Raw genomic sequence first — 25,928 nt, forward strand, 5'->3', positions numbered from 1 at the left:
TAGGTAGGTAGGTCCAGTTGGTGATGCAATGAATGAACTGAACTGTGAAAGCTTTCCCCAGTGCGACAGGGCGGGCAGTCTCGCGTGCCACAGCTCCAGCGTGGACTTGCCGTTTGCGTCGTCCGTCTTAAAAGGGAAGGCGGTGGAAGCCCAGCTGACACTGACAAGCTCTCACTAACAATTTCCATCCTCCCTCGGGCTTGGCGCTTGGTGCAATGGGAGGTCAGTGCGTGATTTAATCCTTGTCCCCGTCAGTCAACATCACCATACCATCTCGTGATTGCCTCATCCGTGGAACTCAACCAAGTTTGACCCTTACGATCTGATTCTTCTGACATACACTACAAACTTGTTTACCATCTTTCTGATCTGCCATCACCACTTCAAACATCATGGGCTCACAAGAAAGGCGTTTCAATGTCAAAAAGATCGCCATTATTGGGGCTGGTCCCTCCGGTCTCGCTGCCGCCAAGTACCTGATCGCCCAAAAGGTCTTTGAAGACATTGTCATCTTTGAACGGCAAGACGAAGTGGGAGGAGCCTGGTACTACAGCAGGGAACCGACACACACCTTACATGTGCCTCAAGTGAGCGCCTTCTGCCCTTCCGACCCTCCTCTTCATCCCGAGGGCAAGCCTCCCGTCTTCCCCTCGCCCATGTACGAGGTCTTGCACACCAACATCCCACGCCATCTGATGCAGTTTTCAGACAAGCCGTTCCCCCAAGATTCGCTCATCTTCCCTTCCCGTGAGCTGGTGCAGGAGTATTTGGTGGAGTATGCCAAAGACATCCGGCATCTTGTCAGGTTTTCAACCTTGGTTCAAGATGTCCGTCTAAGGCAGGATAGCGACGGCCGGGATCAGTGGGATGTGGATGCGCTGGCTCTGGAAACGGGCGAGGTCACCACTACTACCTATGATGCCGTTGTCGTGGCTTCGGGCCATTACTACACCACCTATCTTCCAGATGTCAAGAACATCGCCGAGTTCCACAAGGCGCATCCGGATGTCATCACACATTCCAAGCTGTACCGGACCCCCGAGCCCTTCACAAACAAAAAAGTGATCGTTGTTGGCAATTCAGCGTCGGGCATTGATGTCGCGGCTCAGATCAGCCGCGTCAGCCAGCAGCCATTGCTTCTATCGGTCCATTCCGCTACACCACCGGCTCACTTGGAATGGATTCGCGCACAAGAAGTCCCGGCTATTGAAGAGTTTCTGGTGGAGGAACGAGGTGTAAGGTTCGCGGATGGACGGATCGAGAAGGACGTCGATGCTATCGTATACGCCACCGGCTACCTCTTCACCTTCCCTTTCCTGAAATCGCTACAGCCCCCACTGGTAACCGACGGGCGCCGCGTGTATGGCCTATACAAAGACCTGATTTACATTGATCACCCAACACTTGTGTTCCCGGGGCTTCCCATCAAGGTTGTCCCCTTCCCCTTTACGGAAAGTCAAGCAGCGATTTTCTCCCGGACATGGGCGAACCTACTTCCGCTTCCCTCCGTGGAAGAAATGAAGAAGTGGGAAGACGAAGAGGCAGAGAAAAGGGGGCATGCTTTTCACGTTTGGCCCAAACTTGGCGATGCCAACTTTATCAATGAGGTTCATGACTGGATCAAAAAGTCGGGCACTGAAGGGAAGCAGCCGCCTTATTGGAACGGTGAGCTGATCTGGCAAAGAGGAATCTTCTTCGAGGCGAAGCTGCAATTCGAGATTGATGGCCAAAAAGCCAAGTCCCTCGAGGAGCTCGGTTTCAGATATGAGCCTGAAGACAAAAAGCTCGCGAAGACGACGACGCCAACAGAGACTCTGCTGTGAATGGTTCGGTGAGGCCTAAATAGGAAATCTTCTGGAAGTTTTATGTCAGTGAGTGAGACACGCAGTAGTGCACCACCTGCCCAACGGCGCGTGGCATTTGAGACACAAGTTCGTGTAAGACAAACTACGGGTTGATAAGTGCCACAAAATCGAGTTAGTTGCTTGACTATGATCACCATCAATTTTCTATATCACTGGATAATTTGCAACACCTTTACATCATTCGGGAACCGCACTCGATTGTCAAAACGAACACCCATCAAAGAGAACCGCCACTTCGGAAGGTGGGGGGGATTGGCCATGATTGATCCGGGGAATCGGCACGATCCCCAGCCAGAAGGGCGGGCAGGGGCACGCCGGCGTGGCCTTGTCCTTTCTGGGAATGGAGGAATCAGGGAACAGGGGGGCAGGCCATCCATCTTTCGTTCTGGACTGTGGACTGTGGACAAACGAAACTGATAACGGAGCCGCCAGAGGGCATGCTTCGCACTATCTGACTGGTTGTTTCTGGCCACCAACCTTTGACATGGCTCTTCCCACCGTAACCGTGAGGTTTGTAATCAACCATCTTTTCCTTGAACCTAACCCCCCAAAGTCGGAGCTATGAACCCATTCATAAACCCTTTCAATCCCGAACAACACCTATCTATCTTCCTAGAGAAAGGTCAAAGCTTTGCATCTAATGTCGAGGATAATCCCAATTATTTCTGGCTCAACAAGTCTGACAATGTCTGAGAGCTCAGTAGCTTATCGCGATGGTCCCCCACGTGGTGCCGATGGCAAGCCGTTGCCGCTCGACTTCACCCATCATCTTTCCGAGGTGACAAAGCGCCGCCAGGCGAGCCAGATGAAAAAATACTATCGATTCTTTCAGATTCCCGGAATCAAGAATCTTGCTGGCGGTTTGTCTCTTTCTCACTTCGTCATATTTATTGAACATTCTTTATCAAACCTCGAAACGCAGAACTTAAACCTGAAAACACTACTACAACACTTATCACAAAGTATTTAAGATAAGGAAACTAACATCATGATAAGGTCTACCAAACACCAAATTCTTCCCCTTTGAGACTCTCGAAGCCCAAACCGCAAAGCCCGAGAGATGGCAACCTACCCCGAATCACCCGGGAACCGACAAGGACAAAAAGAACCCGGCGGCAGAATCCGCTCACATCACCGTCCCCACGATCTCGGGTGAGGCCAACCCCGTGAAGAAGGTGGACGTCGCCACAGCGTTGCAGTACGGTCAAGCAAACGGCTACCCTCCACTCCTCGACTGGGTTCGCAAGTTCACCCGCGATCACCTCCATCCGGATGCGCCCTACAGCGGCGGCCCGGATGTGATCCTCACCTGCGGCTCGACCGACGGCTTCGCCAAGACGCTCGAGATGTTCGTCAACCCCTGGATCGACGGGCTTAACGACCCCCGGGAGCGTCCGGGGTTGCTGTGCGAGACATTTGTCTATGGTAATATCCTCAGCCAGGCGGAGCCGAAGGGCGTGCAGATTGTGCCGATCAAGGCGGATGAGAATGGTATGTTGGCTACGGGAGAGGGTGGGCTGGAGGATGTGTTGGCGAACTGGAATGTGTCGAAGGGAAAGAGGCCGCATTTGATGTATACTGTGACGTGAGTTTTCTTCTTCACTCAACCTAGAACCTTCGGCACGAGAACTAACACACGCAACAGCCTCGGTCACAACCCAACCGGCTTCGTCATCCCCGTCTCCCGCCGCAAGGAAATCTACGCCATCTGCAGCCGCTACGACGTGATCATCGTCGAAGACGAGCCCTACTGGTACCTCCAATTCCCATCCGCCACCGCGGCCAACACGGCCAAGGCCAAGGCCAGCGGCCTCAAGCCCTCGCAACCCGAGCAAAGAGGAGAAATCTTCAAGCGCACCGTTTCAACGGGCTACCCCTTCCTCGACAGCCTCACCCCCTCCTACATCTCCATCGACGTCGACGGCCGCGTCATCCGCCTCGACACTTTTTCAAAAACCATCGCGCCCGGCTGCCGTCTTGGTTGGATCACCGCCCAGCCCGAGCTCATCGACCGGTTTAATCGCATCGCTGAGACTTCGACGCAGCAACCTTCGGGTTTTGTGCAGAGTCTAGTGGCGGAGTTGGTGATGGGGCCTCAGCCTGAAGCTCCTTCCTCCTCCACCACCGCTACCACCTCGTCTTCCAGCGGCTGGTCCCTTTTCCGCTCTTCTTCTTCTTCTTCCTCCCAGCCTCAACCAGCAAAACAAACCCCCTCCAGCGAAGGCTGGCAAATGACCGGCTGGGTCCGCTGGCTCGAAGGTCTCCGCGGGATGTACGAGCGCCGCATGAACCGGATGTGCACGATTCTCGACAGCGGTTCCTCTCTGATTTCCTCGTCCACCCGTCTGCGCGCCACCACCACCACCGGTTCCTCTGTTGGAACGCCAGGCGACTGGGAAGTCATCACCACCACCCCGCTATACACCTACTCCTGGCCTGAGGGTGGTATGTTCATTTGGTTGCGGATGCACTTTGATACGCACCCGCTCTGGCAACACCCCCTTTTCTTTCCTAGCAATGGAGAGGGAGAGAAGACCAAGGTGATTGACGGCCCAACTATCTCCCTTGCGCTCATGCTGTTCCTCACTCTCAAACCGCACCTGGTTTTGGTTTCTGCGGGCAACATGTTCAGCGCCACATCCCAGATCAGGGAGGAAGTCGGGTGGCAGTACTTTAGGTTGTGTTTTGCGGCGGTGAGCGAGGAGGACGTGGACAGCGGAGCGCAGAGGTTTGTGGATGGTGTGAGGGCGTTCTGGAAGATTACGGATGCGAGGATTATTGAGAAGTTGGTGGAACAGAAGGTTGATACCGAAGAGGTGGTGGCGAGGGTGATGGGACAGGAGGGGGTGGATAACCTTGGGGGTTGGTTGGGATGCTAGAAGTTGATCTGATAGGCTCTGTGATGGGATTTAGACTGGTGTGACGAAGGAAGGATACAAATGTGTTTATGATTTTACGATAATTGGGACATCACGAATTTGGTTGAATATGAGTCCCTTGAAACGAGTTTGCTGCGTATAGGTCACATTGACACCAACCTGCAATTTAAGGCGACTAAAAAGCACTGACGCCAAGTGTATTTACTGTCCTACGCAGCTGGAAGATCGACATGTCACACAGCAAGACGGGAAATCATGTAAACAAATGGGGTATTGAATCTACAAGGTCACTCGCTCAGTACCGAGATTGTGGTGAACAAAAGAAAAGGAAATCGTTTCGGTTTCAGAATTCATTGATGTGTGTATTGTGAACACATGCCTAATCCGTGACGCCGAATTCGCACCCACACCTTCCTGTGTTCCGTTTTGCCATTAACTCCAAATTTACTCCTGGAGGAGGGTCTTGAAGGTGGCGGGAACGCGCTGGGGCTTGCCCTCCTCCTTGATCTCGCCGAGCTTCTCCTTGGCGAAGGTAGCGGCGTAGGGGTTGAGGCGGAGGAGAACCTGCTTGTTGCGGAGAGGGTTCTTCTTCTGGACGTTGGAGCGCTTGGTCTTGGCGTCACCCTTGGGGGCGCGGAGGACGGACTGGATCTCAGAAGAGTTGATGAGGCGGGTAAGGTCGGCCTGGGCGACAACGTTGGCGGGAAGCTGGAAGCCCTTCTTGGACTCGTAGACGGCATCAAGCTCCTTGATGGCGGCAGAGGTCCAGACGATGAAGCGACCGAGGTGGCCACCGGGGGCGAGCTGGAGGAGGTTGAGGGCGTCGACGGGGGAGGTCTCAACACCGGGGATGTTGCGGAAGCCCTTGATGAGGTCCTTGCCGTCGGTCTCGGCGGAGTAGACGACGAGGGGACCGCGACGCTGGCGGTGGCGGCGGTCACGGAGCTTGCCCTTACCGGCGCGGAGCTTCTTGGAAGCCTTGGCCTTCTGGACATCAGCACCAGCACCAACGGCCTTGAGGAGGGCAAGAGCGTTGGCGGTCTTGTTGACACCGGAGAAAGCAGCGGAGTCAACAACGAGGGGAACCTCGGGAACGGTAGAGACCTGGTGACCGCGGGCCATCAGGAGAGGAGCGGCAGCGGAGGCAGCAAGGGCAGAGGCAGTAGCGAAACGCCTGTAGGAAAACTATTGTTAGCCATCATTGTTTTCCCTTGGCGATCCCCAAAGATAGTTTTGATATCACGTACTTCTGGCCCTGGTTGACCTTGACGTGCCACTTGCGCCAGATCTTGGTGGGAGCGAACATGCGACCGGAACGGCACATGTTACCGAAAGCGGCCTGACCGGCGCGGTGAGTACCACCACCGGAGACACGGGGGATACGGGCAACAGCGCGACCTGTGTTGTGAGATCACGGTCAGCTCAAATGATCCTCCACATCGTTGAAAAATTGCGTGTCGAAAATTTGCCCCCAGTTCAGCTTTCGTGATCGTTTCGCGATATCGAGTTCGTCGCCCAACAAAAATCTCGAATCCTTCCATCGATCGTCTTTGCGTTTTCGAACCATTCTATTGCCTTCGTGTAATTCCAAAATCGCGTCTGGGTGTTCACTAACCAGTGCCCCAGGACTCAGCAGAGGTCTGGTGACCAGCCTTCTCGCTGACGGAGTACGGCTGGCGCTTGTTCTTGGCCATGCCGGTGTGGACGTGCTTGACGATATCCGGGCGGATGGGAGCACCGAAGACCTTGGGGAGGACCTCGGTGGTGCCGGTGGCCTTGCCATCGGCGCCGATGATGGTGACGGTCGGTCTAGAGGCCATTGTGTCCGCTGTTGATTTGGTGAAAAGTTTCAAAGTTAGTGACGAGACTCCTGACAAAATTTGCCTTCTTTTTCAAACAGCGATAATTTCTGCAAGAATCCGGCTCCGTCAAGGGATCGTGAGGGCGCTTCCGACGTACCTGTATCTGTGCTCCTGACAGGAAGTTGGGGGATGCGAAAAAAGATCAAGACCGGCGGAGACCCAATTGAAATTTTGGATATTTCGCTGTCGAAAGTGCGCGCGTGGGGCCGCCTGGGGCGCACTGGCAGACCCTAACAGCCGCTAGCTCCAGATTGGGCAAGAAGGTGGCTCTTTTACAGCTGGTTGACCCCGCGGCAGCTGGCGAGACTGGGGTGCTACCTGACATTTCTTGGCACTTTGATATCGCCAGACCAGCTTGCCAACGTCATCAACCTCAACTTGAACTCGACAAGATGGACGATATTTGGGAATACACTCGAGCGCAATTTCAATGAGGAAGCCGAAGCTGCAGCGCGTCGTGGAGTTTTCGTCTTACCGGGAACATTGTCTTGAGACGATGAATCTAAGCTAGAACGCAATCACTCAGCAGCTTATCGCAGGTCTTGTCAGAGAACAGCACAGCAAGGAGCTCACTTTATGGCCCGAGACCCTGAGGGAGTGGGCAGCTCGTTTACCACCGAAGCTCATATTTTCGCTCCCAGCTCACTGCCGGTTCCGGTCAAGTTTATCCAGCAACAACCATCCACCCAACCAGACACAAACAATATCCCGACAACTGCTGCGGATGACCCCCCAGATACGGCCCCGTGTCGTCAGTCCAGACGACGCCTGATTCGTGATATTTGAGGCACAGCGTCTTAATACTCCCTCCCTTCCATGGTTTGAAATCGATATCCGAGAACTTGAGGTTATCCCTTGGCGCCGCAGCGCTGCACTGGAAGCCCGCAGCCACGTTATATCGGGTGGTTCCTGTTATGTTCTCCCAGCAGACGTTGGTGGCGGGGATGCGGGAGGAGTCGCGGTTTGGGTGGGAGTTTGTTCGAGTGTTGTTGTCGATGAGCAGTTAGGACACATATCTTAACTTCCAGAGACTGGAAAAGGAAGGGAAGGGAGGGGAAGAGAAAAAGAAAGGAATGAGTAAGGCACACGGACACGTACAAGAGGTAACGTATATGGGCTGCTTGACGTTGTCAAAGTGAATGGTGCGAAAAGTGACATCCCGCACATATCCACGGCTGGGATGAGTCTTTATCCAAGCGTCGTTGCTGCTATCGTGGAGCTCGACATTCTCGAAGACGACGTTTTCGACATGGTCAGCTAGGTTGTCCGATGTTGCTTCCTATGCTGCCGATGTACATGCCTCCAGATCTGTAGACGTAGCAGGTAATGTTGCTGACGGAGATACTGGAGCTGTTGCCCTTGACTGAAACAGAATCCTGTTGTCGGTGCAAGCAAGCATAGGCCAGCCTTCCAGAACTTCTGTCATGCCCCTCTCTTGAGACTCAGGGGCAAGTAAACAACCTAAACCACAACAAGATACTCGCATCCCCCTTACTATCCGTCCAACTCTTAGTCCTCACCTGCCCCCTTAAAATTTACGTGTTAACCCCATCTGTATTCACCGCATTCCACTTCGTGCTACTAGTAGTGTTCATATCTATATTCGTCAGCGTCACATTCTCGATTCTACAAATCGTCAAACTACAGTATTTGTGAAAAAAAAAAAACTACTGTCTGTCCCCCCTTACCCCGTTGGATATGTAGGGGAGGGGGACAGTATTTTTGACGGTGATTTTAGTGAGTTGCCCCTTGCTCATTCGCATCTTTTGATTTTGGTCGATCCAGGTTTGGCCTTGGCCGTCAAAGAGCGCACTACCACTTCCCGCTGGGTCTGGAGACGTGTCAGGGGGGTATATGGGGAGGGAGAAGAGAAGCAGCCGAGTATGGTCATGTCTTTACCGCCTAGAGAGAGGTCCAGTAGAATAAGTTGTCGGCTGATCAGAAAAAGATGCCGCGGATGTAGATGGTTACATTTGACAGGTCGATGGTGTTCATTAATTGGCGGATGTGGTGAGTTCTGGGTTGGAAAGGGATAAGGGAGTTGCGGGAGCAGGGGCAGGAGAGCCGGAGGCGGGATTGATCCCCATACTAGTGATGGGTCACCGATATCTCGCTTCGATGGACGTGTAAGGTTGATGTTCTTCTTTACGGTAGCAACTTGGGTGGTTGAATGATGCAGGTTGAGCCCTCTTTGACTACGGCGGCCGATGCGGCGATGATGAGGAGTGCGAGAGACAGGTAGGTGGAGGCTAGAAGCCGCATCTTGCTGCTTGTGGTCACGAGTAGCAGGGATCCGAGGTCAGATCTAAGGCCACACATGTACTGAGCGTTGGACCCTCATGGGCGATTTCGCTTTCAAATCTGCTCCTTGCTTTGATGTCCTACAATACTTTGTCCAACCTATCCTTTTTAGACGCATTGCTGGATGGACCCCAAGCTACCTTGGGTATCATGAAAGTGGTATCATCCGGCAAATCTCACTGTTACTTTTACCTTCTCGCTTATGTCCATCCATCGCTGCCATGTTATGTACCTCTTAAACGCTTCCTATTTACCACATATTCAACCCTTTCAGTACAAACACAGCTTTGTCTATCCTTCTCCCTAAACCCCTAGTCTTGCCGCAGCACACCCTTTCCTTACCACACACCTCTAGACACGGGTGTCAATAAACTTCCCAGTCTTTCTATATATTTGCCATCAAGATAACCAAAATCATTGAGCCGGCATGCCTCGCGGAACTCTTCCCGCATGCGTTCGCTAGACAACTGACAGGAGGCTATTGCTTTGGATACAAGTCTCTCGGGGAGGAAGTTCCAAGGGATATCGCTCCTGCGATCGTCGGCGTCAAGCATAGGCTTGACCACTTCTCTGTAGCATGCCTCACACACTGTGAATTCGGGGAGAAAATTCATGGTATGCCAATAGGCCCCAACAAGGGCCTGGTCTTTTGGGCACGGCGGGCATTCTTTGACTCTAGCGATTCGGCGAAGTCTATTCGCGAGATCACGAATGTCGGGTGCGGCTTGACGGCTGAGTGCGTAATCCGAAGTCATCTCGAAAAGGTCGAAGTATTCTATGAATCTTTCCCTGCCAGGTGCGTAGTGAAGTTGGCAATAGGCTATAAATGGCTCTGGGCTTATTGGATATAGCGTATTGGCCAGGTTCGGCAACACTGCCTCCAGCATCTTCACACAGCCCACGCAGACTTCGAAAAGGGGAACAAAGTCCCCTTTATACGAATCCCACATCCCGTACCACTTGCGGGCAGTCTCCTGAGGTCCACTGCATGGCGGATGGCGCCCCGAAACCATAGCTACGTTTCGTATGAGTTGCAGGTCTGGCAAGCGTTGCTTGAGTGTCATTAGATACGCCATGCGGTACCAGAAAGAAGAGCCAAGGTGACACAAAATAGGCTGGTCGGGTCGTAAGGAAGTGGCGACGAACTCGAGTCTGAACTGGCTATTGGCAAAGAGCTCCGAGTGGCAATGAGGACATACTAAGAAATTCTCGGCCCCGCGAAGAATCCAAAAGCGGTCGCCTGGATTTCTACTGTACGGTAAACCAGGAATTTGCCAGGGGCAGTCGGGCAGTGGAGGTGTTAACCCTTGTCGGACCTCCTCTGAATAATTCCGGAAGGAGAGAATCGGTCTGGCGCCTGGAGCTCTACGGCCTGCAGGCTCGAATGGATTCTGATCCCAAAAAGATGCTGATGGTCTGGTGCTGACGAGCTCTTGTCGTGTAAGAGATGGAGAAGCCAACGGCGAAGAGACTTTCGCAAGCGCATTGCTCCCATTTGAAGGATGATGGCCCGGCGCAGACAAGACTGGAGAGCTGTTGGAATAGGGATTTGTACCCATCGTCCGCGAACGAGCCCGCCGCCTGGTCCTCGGACTGCTCTCATCTTCTCTCCGGGGTACCAATCTACCGTTAGGAGGGGAAGACGTCAAAGAGTAGGTACCGGCCCTACCCCTCCTGTAATCCCCCTCAGCCGAGAATGTAGCGCTTCTCGAGCTTCCTGGATCACTCGCCTCCGAGAACTGGTCCTGCTGCCTCAGTGCAAGAGCGGATGGATGAGGTACCACATCTTGGGACTCTGAACCAATATCCACTGCACCCAAACGATGTTTCAGGGCCATCAGTGAAGCGTCTTCTTCGACCGCAGGGCGGAACGGCTGGGGCTGTTCATGGTGGTCTAACTGTTGATAACAAGGATCATCATCGATTGGATATTCTCTGCGGTCACGAGGGGCGGCCATGGAGTTGCGACGCCTTCTGTTAGTAGCAGACTGACTTGGCATCCTCTTCCGTTCCGCAACTGAAGGATACGGTGGCGGGCTCTCTTTGCGGCTTGTCATAGGCGGTGAAGACTTTCTGTTCAGATCGTGATCGGGGATAACAATTTCCTGAACCATGAATGACATGGCGTCATCTGCGTCATTATATCGGTACATTGATAGCGGAGCTATTCCAGGTCCTCCCAGCTCAAGGGATCTGGAGTCGATTCGAGGCACGTCAGGTGTTGAGGCCATGCGCTCGTGACGCGGTCGGCCTGGTGTTTGTGGAGGAGACAAATGGTATGCCTGCCTACTATTTGACGGGGTAATTCGAGCACCATGCTTGGATTTTGAGCGACGATGGGAAACTCCGTCGGCTGCTTGGTTCAAGTCATAATATGCACGCTCTCTACTACTCGCCGTCTGAGTGACGACGCTAGCAGAAAATTCGCTTGCTCCTGGGTTAACTTTGTCAGGAGAATCAGCAGTGATTTCAAAGTCTTGATCGTGAAGTGGTCGACTTCGGGGTTTCCGACTGTTTGATCGCTTGATAGGGGACTCCTTAGCATCCTGGTCGGTAGGCCGCTCTCTGTACCTCCGGCTACTTGATCGCTTGATAGAAGTATCCGCAGAGTCTTGATCGTCAGGAGGAATCTCTGGGCGCCGACGGCTGCTTGCCCGCTTCAGGGATGCTTTCTTGGTGTCCTCTTCATCAACACATGCTTCTGGGCGCCTGCGGCTGCCTGATCGTCTGATACGAGCCGCTTTGCCATCATCCTGATGGACAGGAGTCTTCTCCTGGCTTTGTCGGTCACTCGGTGGTTCATTGGGAGCGTCCTTGGGAGCGTTCTTGGTGTCTGGTTCTTGAACGTGGGTATCCAACCGTGGCAGATCCTGATGGCTCTTTCGCTTTGCGAGTTCCGGTTCTTTCTTTTCCGCTTGCTTGTCTCCATCTTTCATCTCTTCTGAGGGAACGAGAACAAACTTCTTGCAATCATTGGTCTCCCCTATTTGGGCTGTGTCAGTAGAGGTAACGGGTGGTGTTGTCTCAACAATGCTAGGTGCTGGTTCGCTCTCTTTTCCAGCCCCTGGACCTGTGACAACCACGAAGCGGCGCTCTGGATTATTTTCCAAAACCGGCTCCATAAGTATTAACTGATCAATTTCTCCTCGATTGGGAGGTTCATCCTCATAAGAACTAATGACCGACGGACTTCCATATTCTTTGGCTAGAGAATCCGCCTCGTCTTCAACAGTAGGCGGAGGCAATTGCTGGATTCGTCGTCGTTCCACGGGTTTGTCAACATGAATATCCAACTCGGAGAGCGGATCAGTACGACGGGGAGTTCGAGAATAGCTGCAGGGCCAATCAGATCAGCATATGGCCAGTTGATACTTGGGCTCCTGGACAGACTCACGGGTTCTGACTCTTTGAGCGCGAGGTCCTCCATGATCCCGTTTGAAGGAGCGCGCTGATAGCGTCCATCCCAACCATGCTTGGGCGTTGTCAAGAGTGTATTTCGGTCAACAGTTTATGAATATGGCTCGTATCATCGTACGCCTACGTGGCGTTTCGAAGGTGTGGTGATGAACTATCGCAGCACACGAGCGGCCTCGAGGGCTCCCAGAAGCAGGTAAGACGGTTGAACGCCTGGGAGAGCTTCTGTACCGAGATCAGTTAATGTTGGGCGAACGAGACGCACGCGAACCGTAGCACAGCTTCTTTTCTAATTCGAGGAGACACTCGTCGCTTGGAGTACACATATACTGAGGTACAGCACTGGCGTCGGGCAACAGTGAGCAGCAGTGAGGACCAGTGATCAAAAGTAGGCGGAGGGGTGGTGGGGGCGGTTTGGAATCTTGATGAGTCGATTCAGCTGCTCTGTTTCTCCCTAGTTCTTCACGATCTTCCGCGGTTAATCTCGGGCTGCAGCATGAATTCAGGTACGGGAAGGATGGCCAATGACGGATGCTGGAATGTGGATGTGAGGCAAAAACTGAAGGATGTTGGCGTCAGGTATTCAGTTGGGCTGAGCGGCGCAATATTGGGACGGGCCAAATCCGAATATCTAGCTCTCTTGGGAGAATGAAAGGGAGAAGAAAGCACGGTAAATTGGCAAGAAGAAAGCGTCGGTGTCTCTCTTTCCTACCACGGTCGGGGGTCGAGACAGGGCTCGGTGTATAAGCCTTTCGCGACCGTCACGAGGTGTTGAGTGAAAGGTTGTTGGGCTAGGCATGACATGCTTGAGGAACCTGAATTCCCAAGGAAGTAATCACCGGAGTGAGGGGTATTTGCTGCAGGTATCTCACTAACTCGCGTAAGCTCAAGGAGAAGGCACTAAAACCGGTTGTCGACGCCCGGGGTCCATACCTAGAGGTAGGGATGGCGGGAGGCCTGGCGCTACGATTGCTTGTGAGAAATTCGGCGTTGTTGCGAATCGGATTACCAAAGAGAAAAGAGGTCTAGGCTTTTCTCAGAAACATGTTTGTTTCCTCTTTTCTTTTCGATCGTTGCTCCGTTTCCGTTCTTCTGGCCTTTTCTTCGTGGTGTTTTGTTCGAAATGAGAAAGCAAACAAAACTCAATTATCGTGGTGTTAGTGAGGTACGGCGACGTCGAATGTGACACAACCGCATTGGGGCAGCCAGATCTCCCTTGGAGTCAGGGCCCGATTGTCTCAACTCCACGGGATGCGACATCAGCGGGACCAAGTTACCTAGTTCCGTTGGACTTCAATAAATGTTTAGCCCGACTTTAGCCTTTCAGCTTTTCAGGCTGTGAGATCTCTCTGCCGGCCAGCGCAACTATGCCGTCCGCTGTTGTTGAGAACGGCTTTGACTTATCGGATGAACCCTTGAAGACATGCCAGTATATCGGATGAACACCGTCTGGCAAACTCCAGGTGAACCTCAGAGTAAATTGCCAAACAAGGTTGAAGAGTAAGCTCTTGTGTCTTTCTAGGGCTGGGGGTACTTGTTTTTATTGTTATGCCCTCTGGGATCTCTTTCCAAAAGAAACGAGGGCCGCTATACTACGAAGCCCAGATATGTATCCATCTATTTGAGATTATAAGTTGATGTTTACTTTCGGCGCTTCGGTCACCCCTCTGATTTGAATAAATTCATGCATGTGGATCTCTATATCTCGTATTACAAAGTCGCTGAATTGACATTGAGTTACCCCCAGATATTCGAGAAGACATGCTTTCATATGTTGAAGAAGAGTTGAAGTGCTTCTGGAAAACCGCTCGCTGAGGACGAACCGAACTGTGCCATAGACTAGGTGTAGTAGGTGCATATAATGGGGCTGTTATTCGGTTAAATGAATTCGGGGACCTTGCGGACTGCTCTGCTCCCTGGTCCCGTCTCCCCCGCACCACGTCGTCAGGTACGTACCTCCACCACAGGCGTGTCGCTTCCTGCAGCTTCACTTTGGGGGAAACTCTTCCTTCCTTTCGTTGCGACGAGGCACCGCCAGCAACCGCACATCAAGAGACCGCCGCCCCGGCGAACCGACTGTGCCAATGGACGTCCTCCGAACGGCCTCAGCTCGCCGTACTTTCAAATGGCAAGCTGCCGGCATCCTGGCGAGGACTAGCTGGGTTTGCTGGTCATGCCGTAGCCAGTTTGTCGCGCCCAAAGCTGCACGACGAACCCTCGCGACGTCGACGACCACCACTACCCCCACGACGCCAGACAATAAGCCCTTCTATGTCACAACGCCAATCTTCTACGTCAATGCCTGTACGTGAAGGAAGAACCACAATTGTTCGAGCTCGGGAGCATGCGGCATGCTAAACACCCCTCGCAGCGCCACATGTCGGCCACATGTACTCGATGGTTCTGGGAGATGTGTTGAAGCGATGGCAGACACTCAAGGGCAACCAGGCCATCCTGTGTACGGGAACCGACGAGCACGGAACAAAGGTGCAGCGCGCTGCCATCGCCAACGATATGGACCCGAAGCAGTTTTGCGACTTGAACTCGGCAAAGTTCCAGGAACTGGCTGCCGCATGCCGCATCGACTACGACCGATTCATGCGTACTACCGATCAAGACCACGTCGAAGCCGTCAAGCACTTTTGGCTCCTACTGAAAGAGAAGGGGCTGATCTACGAGGCCAAGCACGAAGGCTGGTACTGCGTCAGCGACGAATGCTTCTACCCCGAATCCCAGCTGGAGAAGAGGCAAGACCCGTTCACGGGCGAGGTCTATGTGGCATCCATTGAGTCTGGAAACAAGGTGGAATGGATCGAGGAAAAGAACTACCACTTCCGCATGACCGCTTTGAAGGACCAATTGCTCGAATTTTACAAGAACAACCCCGACTGGATTGTCCCTCAGACTCGCATGAACCAAGTCGTGGACTGGGTTACAAACAACTTGGAGGATCTCTCGATCTCGAGGCCCGTGTCTCGGCTGAGCTGGGGTATCCGTGTTCCCGACGACGAGACCCAGACCATATACGTTTGGGTTGACGCCCTGATCAACTACATTACCATGGCTGGCTACCCCTACTGGCCTCCAGGACGGGAGCACCTGGGCGGCTGGCCGGTGGACGTTCACGTCATTGGCAAGGATATTCTTCGTTTCCACTGCATCTACTGGCCTGCTCTGCTTCTGGCTTTGGATCTCCCTCTGCCCAAGAGGATCTTGAGCCACGCGCATTGGACCATGGAAAAGAAGAAAATGTCCAAATCGATCGGCAACGTCGTGAACCCATTCTACGCCATGGAGCGCTTTGGTATCGATACCATGCGTTTCTACATGATCCATAACGGCGGAATTGCCAATGACGCAGACTATAGCAACGACTGGCTCACTGTCGAGTATAAGAAGCACCTGCAAAACGGCGTAGGAAACCTCAGCGCACGTGTAACAAGACCCAAGCAGTGGAGTTTGCGTAGAGCAGTCCAGTCGTATCAAGATGGAACCATGCTGCTTCAGTCGACGGGGGAACCGATTAACGATTCTTGCGTTGAACACATTACCCGGCTTGACAAGCTTGCCTCAACTGTCGATAATGAAATGCTGCAGCTCAACCCGAGCCATGCCCTGCAGAAGATCATGGGTCTTATTGGTGAGGTAGGTTGACGGTAGTTCTTTGCTCCAGACACTGTGATTCAATTACTAATCATTATCTCAGACCAATGCCTTCATCTCCAACGCGGAACCCTGGGTCGTAGTCAAGAAGCAGGACTCTGAGGCCTTGGTCGACCGGATCATACTCACGGCAGGCGAGAGTCTCAGGATTGCTGGAATCCTCCTTCAGCCATTCATGCCTGACAAGGCCGCCCAGCTTCTGGATCTCCTGGGAGTCGAAAACCACAACAGGACATTCCATCATGCCAGGCCACTCGTTGATGCAACATATGGCACTGCTTTCAGGACATTTGGAAAAGAAGGCATTTTCCCTCCTCCTATTTTGGACGATATCAAGGGCATGGGGCCCGACACTGGTGGTAAGAAGCATAGCTCCGGCAACAAGCCCAGCTCGGGAAACAAGAAACCCACAGCATGAAAAAGTCTTGTAAGCAAGATTTGGTTTGCCAGTCCCAGAACCCGGACGTGTGGCCTGCTGAGTGTTCTTTTCCGTGATGCCTGATACAGTCTGGCCTCTTCGGCGAACTCTCTGGTGCTCACGGGCTGCATTATAGCCTTCCTCTTTGTAGCTCGAGATACCCTGCTAGAACTCAGATGTACAAGTATGTGAGCATCAGTTGACTGCGATCTATGTTCATGTCATGTTATATCAAGTTGTCAAAGAGGTCGCCAGAAACCCTTCCGGGGGGCCAAGCCACAAGAGAAGCCCACGTTACCACTATAACCCACTATAACGGGGCTTAACGGGCATTACGAAATTTACAGTTCAAAGGGTGGGTATTTTACCTGAATTATGTTACTGTCAAAACACATCGCGCGACTCGTTGAAGGAACGCCTTCAACCCAGACACATATCTCACTCCTAAATCTGCTTGTCCTCCACAAAGCCGCTCACAAGGCATACCAGTTACCATGAAGCTTAACGAATCTTCTGGTAAGAAAATATTCCTTGCCTTCCGCGATTTCACCCTATCCTCCGCCTTTCACTCGCCTCGCCCTATTCTGTAGCTTGGTAACGCTAGACAGGTTGATGCTAACCTGAACCAAACAGCTGTTTCCACTACACGAGCTCTTCTTGTCCCATATGAGAGCAGACATGTACCCTCGTACCATCAGTGGATGGAGGATCCAGTGAGACATATATTGATGGCGATATGTCATCGTCAACACGTTGGAGAACATATGCTAACAACAGACTAGGCAATCCAAGAAGCAACCGCCTCGGAACCTTTAACTCTGGAGGAAGAATACGAGAACCAGCAATCATGGCGCTCCTCTCACGACAAACTGACCTTCATCATCTGCCAACCCGTCACTGATAATTCAGCGCCATCCGTACATGCCGGCCAGGTGGATTCTCCAGAAAAGATGATTGGCGATGTCAACCTATTCCTCTATCCCAACGACGACGAGGAGGAGCAAGCCGACGATCGGTTCCAGTGCATTGGTGAAGTCGATATCATGATTGCTTCTCACGACCACCGTGGCAAGGGCCTGGGAAGGACGGTGGTGTCAGGCTTCTTGCAGTACATCTCCCGCAACCTGGAGGAAATCCTGCATGAGTACTACGCCGGCGAGAGAGAGCAAGCCGGTACGGCCACTAACAGTCCGAAACCCCGACTCAGGATGCTCATGGCCAAGATCAACAAGGACAACAGCAAGAGCATTGCCCTTTTTAAAAGCCTCGGGTTCGAGCAGGAGGGTGATGTCAACTACTTTGGAGAGCTCAAGCTGGTTCTTCGTGACCTTGGTGCGTATGCAACGGCGAACGTCCCTGAAGGTTATGCGGAATTGGTCTATGAAAGGGAAGACTGAAGATTTAATCGAGACGACTTAATCTGATTCCACTCGCTGATGAGTGGTCAAGGTTGTCATTCAGACCACAAAGTGACCTACATGAGGAAAAGCACCGATCGACACAACCAAAGAGAGACCCATTAACGCCCCATATCGTGCTTTTTGCTTTTCTTCCATCCATCCATCCATCCATTCATCCATAAACCGTTTGGTTACCCTCACCATCAAGCCCAGGCAATCTCCGGCCCATACTTCTCCCTATACGCCTTCAACACGTCCACACTAACATGACTTCCACCACAAACCACCATAACAACGTTAACATTCCGCCACTCCTCGTCACTCAACCCCTTCCCAAGATACCTCCTCAAATCCCCATTATACGCCGTTGCCAACGTCGCGCCACAGCTTACCTCCACCAACATCCGATGCTCATCCGCAAATCTGACACTCGCCATGGCCGCCTCCGCATCCGTCACCGTCGCGCTGACCAAGTTCTCTCCGCCAACCATCTGGCTCCACTCCCACGTCTTCTTCGAGACTTGCACCGCGCCCAAGCTCGACGCAATGCTCGTGATCTGCTTCATCTTGACCAGCTCGCCCGCCTTGACTGACTGGTTGAAACTATCGGCGCCGACTGTTTCGATCGCAAGAACCCTCGGCTCCTTTCCACCTCCCACTTCTTTTCCCAGCCCCCCTTCTCCTGTTCCGGGGTTTCGAGTGGGACCCCAAACGCCCTCCATGATGCCATTCAACAACCCGCCACCACCAACATTACACACCACGGCATCGACATAGGCCCGGTGCACGACGCGCATTTGCTCAGCGACTTCGTCCATCAAGGTGGCTGCTCCAGACCAGATATCTTCGTGGTCGAAGGGGGGAACGTAGACTTGCTTCGTCTTCTTCTGTGTCTTTTCCCCCTCCCCTTCCTCTCCCTCTCCACCGCTACTCTCCTGCTGCAAGTCCTCAAGAGCCGAAGCGGGCATGACTACTTCGCGAAGGTGGGTATCAGCCTCAAACCACGAACTACCATGGATCACCACCGTAGCACCTAGTCCGCGAAGTCGACGCAAAACGGGCTCCTGAGCAGAGGTGGGCACGACGATGGTTGCTGGACAAGCCAATGTGTGGGCGGTGGTGGCGCAGGCGAGACCGGCGTTGCCGGCGGAGGAGCAGAAGAAGTGGATTTTTCTCTGGGTGGTGGGAGGTTCCTGGAAGGAGGTAGAAGAAGAGGACGGGGAGGAAGGGGGAGAAGGGAGGGTGGAGCGGAGCATCATGTTGCCTATGCCGCTGTTGTGGTGTTAGTCTCTTGAAAGCGTGGCAGGCTGATTGGAAGGGGGATGAAGGGGACGTACCGAGACTTGAAAGACCCCGAAGGCTGAACATTCTCGAGTTTGAGATAGATGTTACACCCAGCGGCGTTGGATAGTTGGGCAGAATAGATGAGGGGGGTTTCAACCCAGGGCTTGGGAGGTTCCGAGGACGCGGGAAATGATACGGAGCCCATTTTGGTGGTGTATATGGATGGACGGGACTGGACTGGACTCGAAGGCGGTTCAAGGTTTTCTTGAGGATTTCGAAGAGAAGTGTCGGTCACCTTGTTTTGTAATATATGGATGGATGTGTCCTCTTGGAAGCTCCTGATGATGACGATGATGATAATGATGAATGAGAAGAAAGTGAGTCGGTAGCCAAAACGATAGGTCAAGTTTTAGAAAATCCGGGGAAGCTGGAGGACAAGATATATCCGTTACATGGATGTGGGTACGGTAATCTCGACACAATTTTTTTTTCTTCTTTTCCTCCTCGGTGTCATCTAGATATCAACTGTCCCCATAGGTTCACCTCTCATTGTACTCATGTATCCTTGACTTCTCACTCGTGCTCCATCTGAACCCTAGATTTCGGCCGGTTGACCAGCCAGCCGGCGGGTGGTTGCCCCTTCCCACTTGGAGTAGCCGGTCCCATGATTGTACTTAGTACTAGGCCTGGACTCACCAGGGCCTGTCACTTAATCCATGTGCCTGCTTTGATAAGATCTCGAGGCTCATCGTGCTCATGGGGTGTGAAGCTATCAAAAGAGGTTACGGAATGGAAAGGAACGAAAATACCTGTCAACTGATCGGTCAAGATCGAGTGATACCGTGTGTCAAGTCTTCCCGGCCGGTATGTACGCGGGTAACGATTAACAGCGGCACTGGCTTTGCAGTCGGTTGGAGAACTTGGGCTGGTCATGTGATGATGTGTTATTACATAAAAAGAAGCCGGAGAAGGTCGATCCCATGACCCTACCGTCTTTTTTTATTTCACCGTTTTCTTCGTCGATGCTGTGACTGACGCCTTTTTTTTTTTATTGGGAGCAATTCTTCTCGTGTCGCTCTTTTTTTTTTCCCGTTCCTCACGTCTTACACTAGTAAATGATGACTTGAGAAGAAGGTGGGTACGGTTCCTGAACTTTCGTCGCACGCTTAGAAAAGGTCGTTGGCCTGATCAAAAATGTTACAAGGTCACCAGGGATAGTCCCTTCCCGGGGATAAAGCCGCGTCTGGATTGAACTGCTTGTTTGATAGTATCGAGAGCAAAACACCGCGTTTATGAACGATATTGATACAAACAAATGTCTGAGAATAGTCACGCCGGTGTTCACCTGGAGTGAATCTCGGATATCCTGGACGGCTTCGAAATCTCTTTGTCAAGCCCGGCCGGCGGATGATTCGGCGTGGCTGTAGGCACAGTACCATCAATACGCACCTACCTACTTGTGCAACTACCTAAGACCATGATAGCTGCCTCTTTTGGTCAGATGGAACAGAAGAGGAGAAGAACATCGAATTGATAACGATATGCCGAAGCTTGTCCATCCTGTCTATCAACTAGTACACCATGAACAGAAATTCCAGAAATGGATCCAGCTAGGGCGGTAACATCACGTAACAAGATAGGCGCCGATACGGTGAGATTACGCCGTTGAAATTCACTGATAGGACGGAGCCACGCCCTTGGATGCTCGTGCTGCAGACCCGGAATGCAGTCATGCAGGTCCATGAGAAGGAAAAAGTCAAGAGCCCCGATAAGGAAGCCCAAAAAAAGCCTCTTTTATCCATTCACCCCCCAGTGCATTAGGTATGTTCATTGGAAGCGATGAACGGCTTTTGTACTGTTGTACCGATGAACCGATGTTAAACGTCTTTTTTTTTCTTTTTCAACCGAACGGCATTGCCGCACTGCAGGGTTGGATTGGATAGGAGAAAGGTGGGTCTGAGACCGAAGGTGGGTCAGTTGGAAGGGCTGGGCCTTCCTTTTTGGAACGTCGTCCAACACCTTTCAACGTCGTTCATTCCTTTTGGTGAAGACAACGACTCCTGGTGAAGGTGGGAACCGAGAGATTTCGACTCAACTTCTGACTGTTTCGTTCGAAACTTTGCGCTCTTGGAGCTCTCATATGAATTTTGTTGTTTGTCTCAGCCATCAGATGAATTCCATCGGTACTCGGGAGGGTGGAACTTTGAACTGCTGCCGCATGTCGGGCGTTGCCTGGATGTCGCATCTTGTCCTTGGTGGTTGTCATGGGAAGTCACGATCCTGATGTCGGATGTTTTATTGATTATTGGGTGCGCGCCCTGCCCTTGGGGAAGGTGCGAGCGCGACGATGTCCATGAGGTGATGAGGGGATGGATGCCCCTGGACATGTCGATCTTCAATATCCCTCCGTCTTCGGTGCTTCTTGGGCTTCTTCTCCCGCACTCAACGCCGTCAACATACAAACAAGTCCATCTCGTTATTCAGGTCATGGTCAGGATATTTCAAGTGGAAGTCTGAGTCCGGACTGGTGAGCCACTCGCTCCTCTTCGCTGGGTTTATGACCCAAATCTTCTCCCCTTACATGTCGATGTTTGTGTCTTTTTGGTGACTGAGCGGAATCTTTGTTGATGGTGCTCACTCTCCTCCATAGTGTGCTTCTGCCATCGCATACCCGTCGAGCTCCCCCTCAAAGTTCCAGCTGTTTTTAGGGGTGTTCATCTCGTGTCTTTCTTGCCTCGTCTCTCATATCAGCCACGACCCCGGAGGAACCGGAGGAACAGATGACGAGTGCCCGGAAACCGAAACCCGTCGATAATGTGTATTCGTTGCCATCTCGTATGCAGCAAAACGTATACCGGAAGCTCTGTGTGTTTCAGTGATCAATACACGTTCCGCCATTTGGCATAGACCACTTGCTTGGTGGGAGATTATCGTGATGCTGTGTCAGAGCTGCTTGGCCATGACACCCAAGAAGCAACCTTGAAAGGTCTTCCTCATTGATCACAGTGGTCTGCATCTTTTGCGTCGGAATTTGGAGATGAAATCAGCGCACTAGAGGCACTCATGCGAGCTCTTCCTCCCGTCATCCCATCTTTCTGTTTGGAATCACCGCCAGCAACGGAGATGGTCATCTCTTCCTTCAGACAACATTCAGTCGGCTCCATGATGGAGACCGTGACGGGGTTTTCGCTGGAAAATCAGTATTTACTTCGTCCTCGCTGTCGTTCAAAAACTTCCTCCTTGCATCAAAAGGCCAGCTTCTCGGGTCCTTGTTTGCTTTGGTGGCAGCACATGGACACGATCTTGAGCAACATCCCAAGACATCAGGAATCCTGACACACGCTGTTTACGTCAAGGTACGTTCCGTCTTCCTTTACTTGACCTTCGCCTTGAACGATCACAACCTCGCCCATACCTCTTGTCGTCCCCACCTTTGGTATTCCTCCCGGTGAAAAGGGATCACGGTAATCCCACAGAAAAACTTCTCATGGGCAAAGACTGCATTCACAAAACTTCTGGTTTCCAAAGTTTGAGTGTCCTGTATCTTGCGTGGATCCACTCGGGCACGCTTGATCTCATCAGGTCGTCTGCGAGATACCCCTGGGATGTATCACTTACGGAACAGTCGCACCATTGGCATATCAAACTCTAATCGAGACCTCCATATTGTGGACTGCTACATGCGTCGTAGCAGACCTGGCTTCGACCAGCTCTTGAATCAGACCACTAACTTGGATTCAGGTCCTGAACGACTTCAAACCTTAGTGGTCAGCTGGAGATCGAAGACCATCAAATCAATCGACCTGTTGGCTTCACCTGTCCGACCCGTGGTCCGTTAATGGTTGTTGCCTAGGGCGACAAGGTTTTGATGTTGTCTGGGTCAACACCATACTCCTACGATCACGACCTGAAAAGACTCATTCACCACCAGTCCTTGTGGTGCGGCAGGCATTGAAACCTTCTTCCCATCCTGCCATTCGCTTGACGGCCCGGTAAAACCACAATTGACCAAGGTGTCTCTACAACAAGACAAGAACAGCACACAATTTCTTGCAATTCGCCCTCTATCATCAGCAACACAGCACCGACATTCTGCACTCTACCGTTACCCCTTTTGCCACACCGACATATCCTTATAGCATTACCGATTTCGCCGTTGGCGCCGACATTCCACACACATCCCTCACGGGGAATGCCCTCGTGTCCCCGGCATTGGACTATCATCTGAGCCTCCTATCTTTAGCAACCCAACATCGGTATCTTGCATCTTCCTGCTACTCCTTGAACAGCCGCACGAAATTTTCACAGCTTTACCGACACTATCTTCATTGCCGACTTTCCATAAGAATCATCCGAGCCTCCTATCTTCAGCAAATATGCCGGCCATGTCCAGCCTCGCACTCGAGCGCAATAATCGCGCACGCCTACGCCCTCAAGCAGAGATCATATCTCCAAGATCAGATCGGATTTTCCCTCAGTCCAACCGAGACAGTCATGTCCCACCACGGCAAAAGGTACATGAATGGCTCTTCAACCAACAACACCTTGTGCAGGCAGGCATGATGGCCAATGTCGATTCACCACGCTCCATTCGGATGAGCCCAGCCCTCTCAGCAAACATCCAATCTACCAGGTTCGAAACGCCACCTAGAAACACACAGCCTCTCGACCTGTTGCCACCTCTCCGGCCACCTAAGCGTACTGTGTCGTATGGTGGAAACCAAGATGTAGACCCAGAGAACGAAGATAAAAACCTAGACAGCTCCCTGAGGCGTCGCATTTCCAGCCTTCTTAAAATACGCCCTGCCAAAAGGACAAGGAATAACCCGCCGCCGCCGCCACCACCACCACCACCACCCCAAAGAAGATCAGCGAACAGAAGACATGCGGACTCTCAAGCAGCCCGCTCCTTTCGACAGGTGCTACGAGCTCCGGCTATAGATGAAGACGTCGTAACCGCTGTATCGGCGCAGGACGGCAAAGACATCTTTCCCTTGCTCATGCTCCCCTTTGAGGTTCGTGAAAAGATTCTAAGATACATATTGGTATCCGACAAGCCCGTCTATGTGAAGCGTCTCTGGACTGAACAGGTCCGTTCTATACGCCGCAATACCCGCGGACGAGGATACGGGGGTAATGGCGATAAAAGCGAAGAGGAATACACTAATAAAACGACTATTTTACGAACATCCCGTCAAATGCTAGCAGAGGGCAGCTTACTTCTTTATTCGCAGAATCAGTTCGTTTACCTATTGCGAGACCCTATCCACGCTATGGTGGATTTCGCTTCCATGCTCAAGGAAGCGCAGAAGAAATCCCCAAAGAAAATCGAGGGTCGTAACAAGCGTAAGCGTAAAGCAGACAGCCAATACGGCTTATACGAAATCAACATCGCAAAGTATGGACACTTGCTGCGACACTTAAGTATCGAACTCGAGCCGAACAGATCCGGCACACAATACAGGGAGCTTATGGAGCAGGCACTTGATGTCCTGACTAGCTCCGATAGAAGGGGCAGATACCTGCTTGCTGGCCAAGTAGTGGATGGAAAGACCCCAAGAATTTTCCTCCACACTTTGACAATCACGGTGTCACCTGAAAACGATCAGGGTCGCCCTGGTAGCGGATCAGTTTCTAAGAACAGCAGCCAAGAGTCGAGAAGCCCGTATTCGAGCGCCATCGAGCTGTTCGATAGTAGATCACTCGTCATGCATGCGCTCTCCCGCATTGACACCCAGTTTCTTCGAATCAACATGCATATCGATGAAGGCCCTTATGATGAGGGGGATGACGAATTCGCGGTCAGTACCGGAAAGCGTCATCTCGAGACGACCATCGACATGCGCTTCCTTCCGCGTCGCACTAAGCAGCTCGAGTTGTCCGAAAATGGTGATTCGTTTTAGGTAAACGATCACTTGATGAAGGAGCAGCGAGCCAAGAGGGGCGAAGAGGCCCAGACAGCACTTCAGACTCTCAAGAATCGTATGTACGAGGGATTCGAGAATCCGGTTCGGGCTATAGCCGACGGATTATGGGAGGACAATAGCGCCGCCAATATGCGTCGCAAGAAGGAGAGGGCGGAGTTCGAGGCCCGTCTCGAGGGTGATGCTCGCCGCCAGAATGATGACGAGGAAGAATCCAGCTCTGTTGACGGTAGCGACGAAGATGAGAATGATGACGATGACTACGAGAGTCGGCCAAAGAAGAGGAAGCTGACAACTCGCGGTCGTGGACGGTATGGAGATTCGTTGCTCATTTCTGTAAGACGTGTTGCTGATGGATTGGTTGTTTCCAGGTCTTGAATGCCTCCCTTTTTATTTTTTATTCTTCTTATTATCCTTCTTCCGACATTGATATTCTGAGTATGTTATCTCCTCAAAATGGCGTCGCACAACAGCGACTGAGTCTCATTGGGTCAAGAAGCCCCGATGAAACTTCTTATCGGCGTCGGAATTGTAACATCATCATCGCTGATGGGATTTGAGGCCCTGTTAGCGAACATCTTCGACTGCGTCCTGGTCAGCATACGGCAATGGGAGAAAGGGCAAGGGAGGGATTTGGAGACTGGCAGAGGGACGAGACTATATCTATCGATGGGAGGAACTTGGTGAATAAAGGGAGGAACTTGCTGGTTGGTTCATGGCTTTCTTATGCACAACCCGGGAGCTATTGAAGTGAAAACGGGCAGAATGCTTTTAGTCTTTCAGGTGGAAGAGACATCTTTAACGACGGGCATCTCCTGTCGCATTGTATACTATGTATGCGATGACAAGCAGCCACACCAGGGGAGTGATCATTTTTATGCTTGCAAACATTCTGGTGGTCGATTGAGTCCCATGGGA

The 25,928-nt window shown here is 52.1% G+C and overlaps 9 protein-coding genes across 9 annotated transcripts; 5 read left to right on the forward strand and 4 right to left on the reverse strand.

Annotated features, from left to right (window-relative positions):
• Positions 1 to 215: 215 nt before the first annotated feature.
• On the forward strand, positions 216 to 1,823 carry B0T23DRAFT_400914 (FAD/NAD(P)-binding domain-containing protein; the record flags this gene model as incomplete). Its single annotated transcript, XM_062838537.1, has 2 exons — positions 216 to 222; positions 406 to 1,823. 2 exons carry the CDS (start codon positions 216 to 218, stop codon positions 1,821 to 1,823), a joined length of 1,425 nt encoding a protein of 474 aa, XP_062696916.1.
• Positions 1,824 to 2,550: 727 nt separating this feature from the next.
• Positions 2,551 to 4,934, forward strand: B0T23DRAFT_434348 (pyridoxal phosphate-dependent transferase; the record flags this gene model as incomplete). The annotated part of the gene is made up of 3 exons (XM_062840492.1): positions 2,551 to 2,725; positions 2,862 to 3,450; positions 3,511 to 4,934. The coding sequence occupies 3 exons, from the start codon at positions 2,551 to 2,553 to the stop codon at positions 4,742 to 4,744; spliced, it is 1,998 nt and encodes a 665-aa protein (XP_062696917.1). The 3' UTR covers positions 4,745 to 4,934.
• A 254-nt stretch (positions 4,935 to 5,188) lies between these two features.
• On the reverse strand, positions 5,189 to 6,564 carry B0T23DRAFT_391905 (ribosomal protein L4 domain-containing protein; the record flags this gene model as incomplete). Its single annotated transcript, XM_062837973.1, has 3 exons — positions 5,189 to 5,918; positions 5,992 to 6,142; positions 6,360 to 6,564. 3 exons carry the CDS (start codon positions 6,562 to 6,564, stop codon positions 5,189 to 5,191), a joined length of 1,086 nt encoding a protein of 361 aa, XP_062696918.1.
• A 1,557-nt stretch (positions 6,565 to 8,121) lies between these two features.
• B0T23DRAFT_434354 (uncharacterized protein) lies at positions 8,122 to 8,868 on the reverse strand (the record flags this gene model as incomplete). The annotated part of the gene is made up of 3 exons (XM_062840493.1): positions 8,122 to 8,540; positions 8,585 to 8,694; positions 8,803 to 8,868. The coding sequence occupies 3 exons, from the start codon at positions 8,866 to 8,868 to the stop codon at positions 8,360 to 8,362; spliced, it is 357 nt and encodes a 118-aa protein (XP_062696919.1). The 3' UTR covers positions 8,122 to 8,359.
• Positions 8,869 to 9,142: 274 nt separating this feature from the next.
• Positions 9,143 to 12,378, reverse strand: B0T23DRAFT_391906 (uncharacterized protein; the record flags this gene model as incomplete). The annotated part of the gene is made up of 3 exons (XM_062837974.1): positions 9,143 to 9,153; positions 9,257 to 12,240; positions 12,302 to 12,378. The coding sequence occupies 3 exons, from the start codon at positions 12,376 to 12,378 to the stop codon at positions 9,143 to 9,145; spliced, it is 3,072 nt and encodes a 1,023-aa protein (XP_062696920.1).
• Positions 12,379 to 14,258: 1,880 nt separating this feature from the next.
• B0T23DRAFT_13952 (putative METHIONYL-TRNA SYNTHETASE, mitochondrial) lies at positions 14,259 to 16,744 on the forward strand. Its single transcript, XM_062832326.1, has 3 exons — positions 14,259 to 14,625; positions 14,693 to 15,966; positions 16,028 to 16,744. Exons 1-3 carry the CDS (start codon positions 14,406 to 14,408, stop codon positions 16,400 to 16,402), a joined length of 1,869 nt encoding a protein of 622 aa, XP_062696921.1. The 5' UTR covers positions 14,259 to 14,405; the 3' UTR covers positions 16,403 to 16,744.
• On the forward strand, positions 16,650 to 17,902 carry B0T23DRAFT_13931 (GNAT domain-containing protein). The gene is made up of 3 exons (XM_062832324.1): positions 16,650 to 16,918; positions 17,036 to 17,115; positions 17,185 to 17,902. Exons 1-3 carry the CDS (start codon positions 16,897 to 16,899, stop codon positions 17,797 to 17,799), a joined length of 717 nt encoding a protein of 238 aa, XP_062696922.1. The 5' UTR covers positions 16,650 to 16,896; the 3' UTR covers positions 17,800 to 17,902.
• On the reverse strand, positions 17,903 to 19,541 carry B0T23DRAFT_13946 (tryptophan synthase beta subunit-like PLP-dependent enzyme). Its single transcript, XM_062832325.1, has 2 exons — positions 19,140 to 19,541; positions 17,903 to 19,074 (listed from the first exon to the last, which is right to left on the reverse strand). The coding sequence occupies exons 1-2, from the start codon at positions 19,289 to 19,291 to the stop codon at positions 18,006 to 18,008; spliced, it is 1,221 nt and encodes a 406-aa protein (XP_062696923.1). The 5' UTR covers positions 19,292 to 19,541; the 3' UTR covers positions 17,903 to 18,005.
• Positions 19,542 to 23,135: 3,594 nt separating this feature from the next.
• On the forward strand, positions 23,136 to 25,393 carry B0T23DRAFT_13972 (uncharacterized protein). Its single transcript, XM_062832332.1, has 2 exons — positions 23,136 to 25,321; positions 25,382 to 25,393. The coding sequence occupies exon 1, from the start codon at positions 23,463 to 23,465 to the stop codon at positions 24,987 to 24,989; it is 1,527 nt and encodes a 508-aa protein (XP_062696924.1). The 5' UTR covers positions 23,136 to 23,462; the 3' UTR covers positions 24,990 to 25,321; positions 25,382 to 25,393.
• Positions 25,394 to 25,928: the final 535 nt, after the last annotated feature.

This window comes from Neurospora hispaniola (assembly GCF_033458365.1).
Source record: "Neurospora hispaniola strain FGSC 10403 chromosome Unknown B0T23scaffold_1, whole genome shotgun sequence".
NCBI lineage: Eukaryota > Fungi > Ascomycota > Sordariomycetes > Sordariales > Sordariaceae > Neurospora > Neurospora hispaniola.

Excerpts from the sequence above, each read along its gene's own strand:
- B0T23DRAFT_13972 (XM_062832332.1), top strand. The coding sequence starts at position 23,463 with ATGCCGGCCATGTCCAGCCTCGCACTCGAGCGCAATAATCGCGCACGC.
- B0T23DRAFT_13931 (XM_062832324.1), top strand. The coding sequence starts at position 16,897 with ATGAAGCTTAACGAATCTTCTG. Across the intron at positions 16,919-17,035 it reads GAAGCTTAACGAATCTTCTG|CTGTTTCCACTACACGAGCT; the intron begins GTAAGAAAATAT and ends TGAACCAAACAG. Across the intron at positions 17,116-17,184 it reads ATCAGTGGATGGAGGATCCA|GCAATCCAAGAAGCAACCGC; the intron begins GTGAGACATATA and ends ACAACAGACTAG.
- B0T23DRAFT_13952 (XM_062832326.1), top strand. The coding sequence starts at position 14,406 with ATGGACGTCCTCCGAACGGCCTCAGCTCGCCGTACTTTCAAATGGCAA. Across the intron at positions 14,626-14,692 it reads AATCTTCTACGTCAATGCCT|CGCCACATGTCGGCCACATG; the intron begins GTACGTGAAGGA and ends CACCCCTCGCAG. Across the intron at positions 15,967-16,027 it reads TCATGGGTCTTATTGGTGAG|ACCAATGCCTTCATCTCCAA; the intron begins GTAGGTTGACGG and ends TCATTATCTCAG.
- B0T23DRAFT_13946 (XM_062832325.1), bottom strand. The coding sequence starts at position 19,291 with ATGGGCTCCGTATCATTTCCCGCGTCCTCGGAACCTCCCAAGCCCTGG. Across the intron at positions 19,075-19,139 it reads TCGGGGTCTTTCAAGTCTCG|CGGCATAGGCAACATGATGC; the intron begins GTACGTCCCCTT and ends ACACCACAACAG.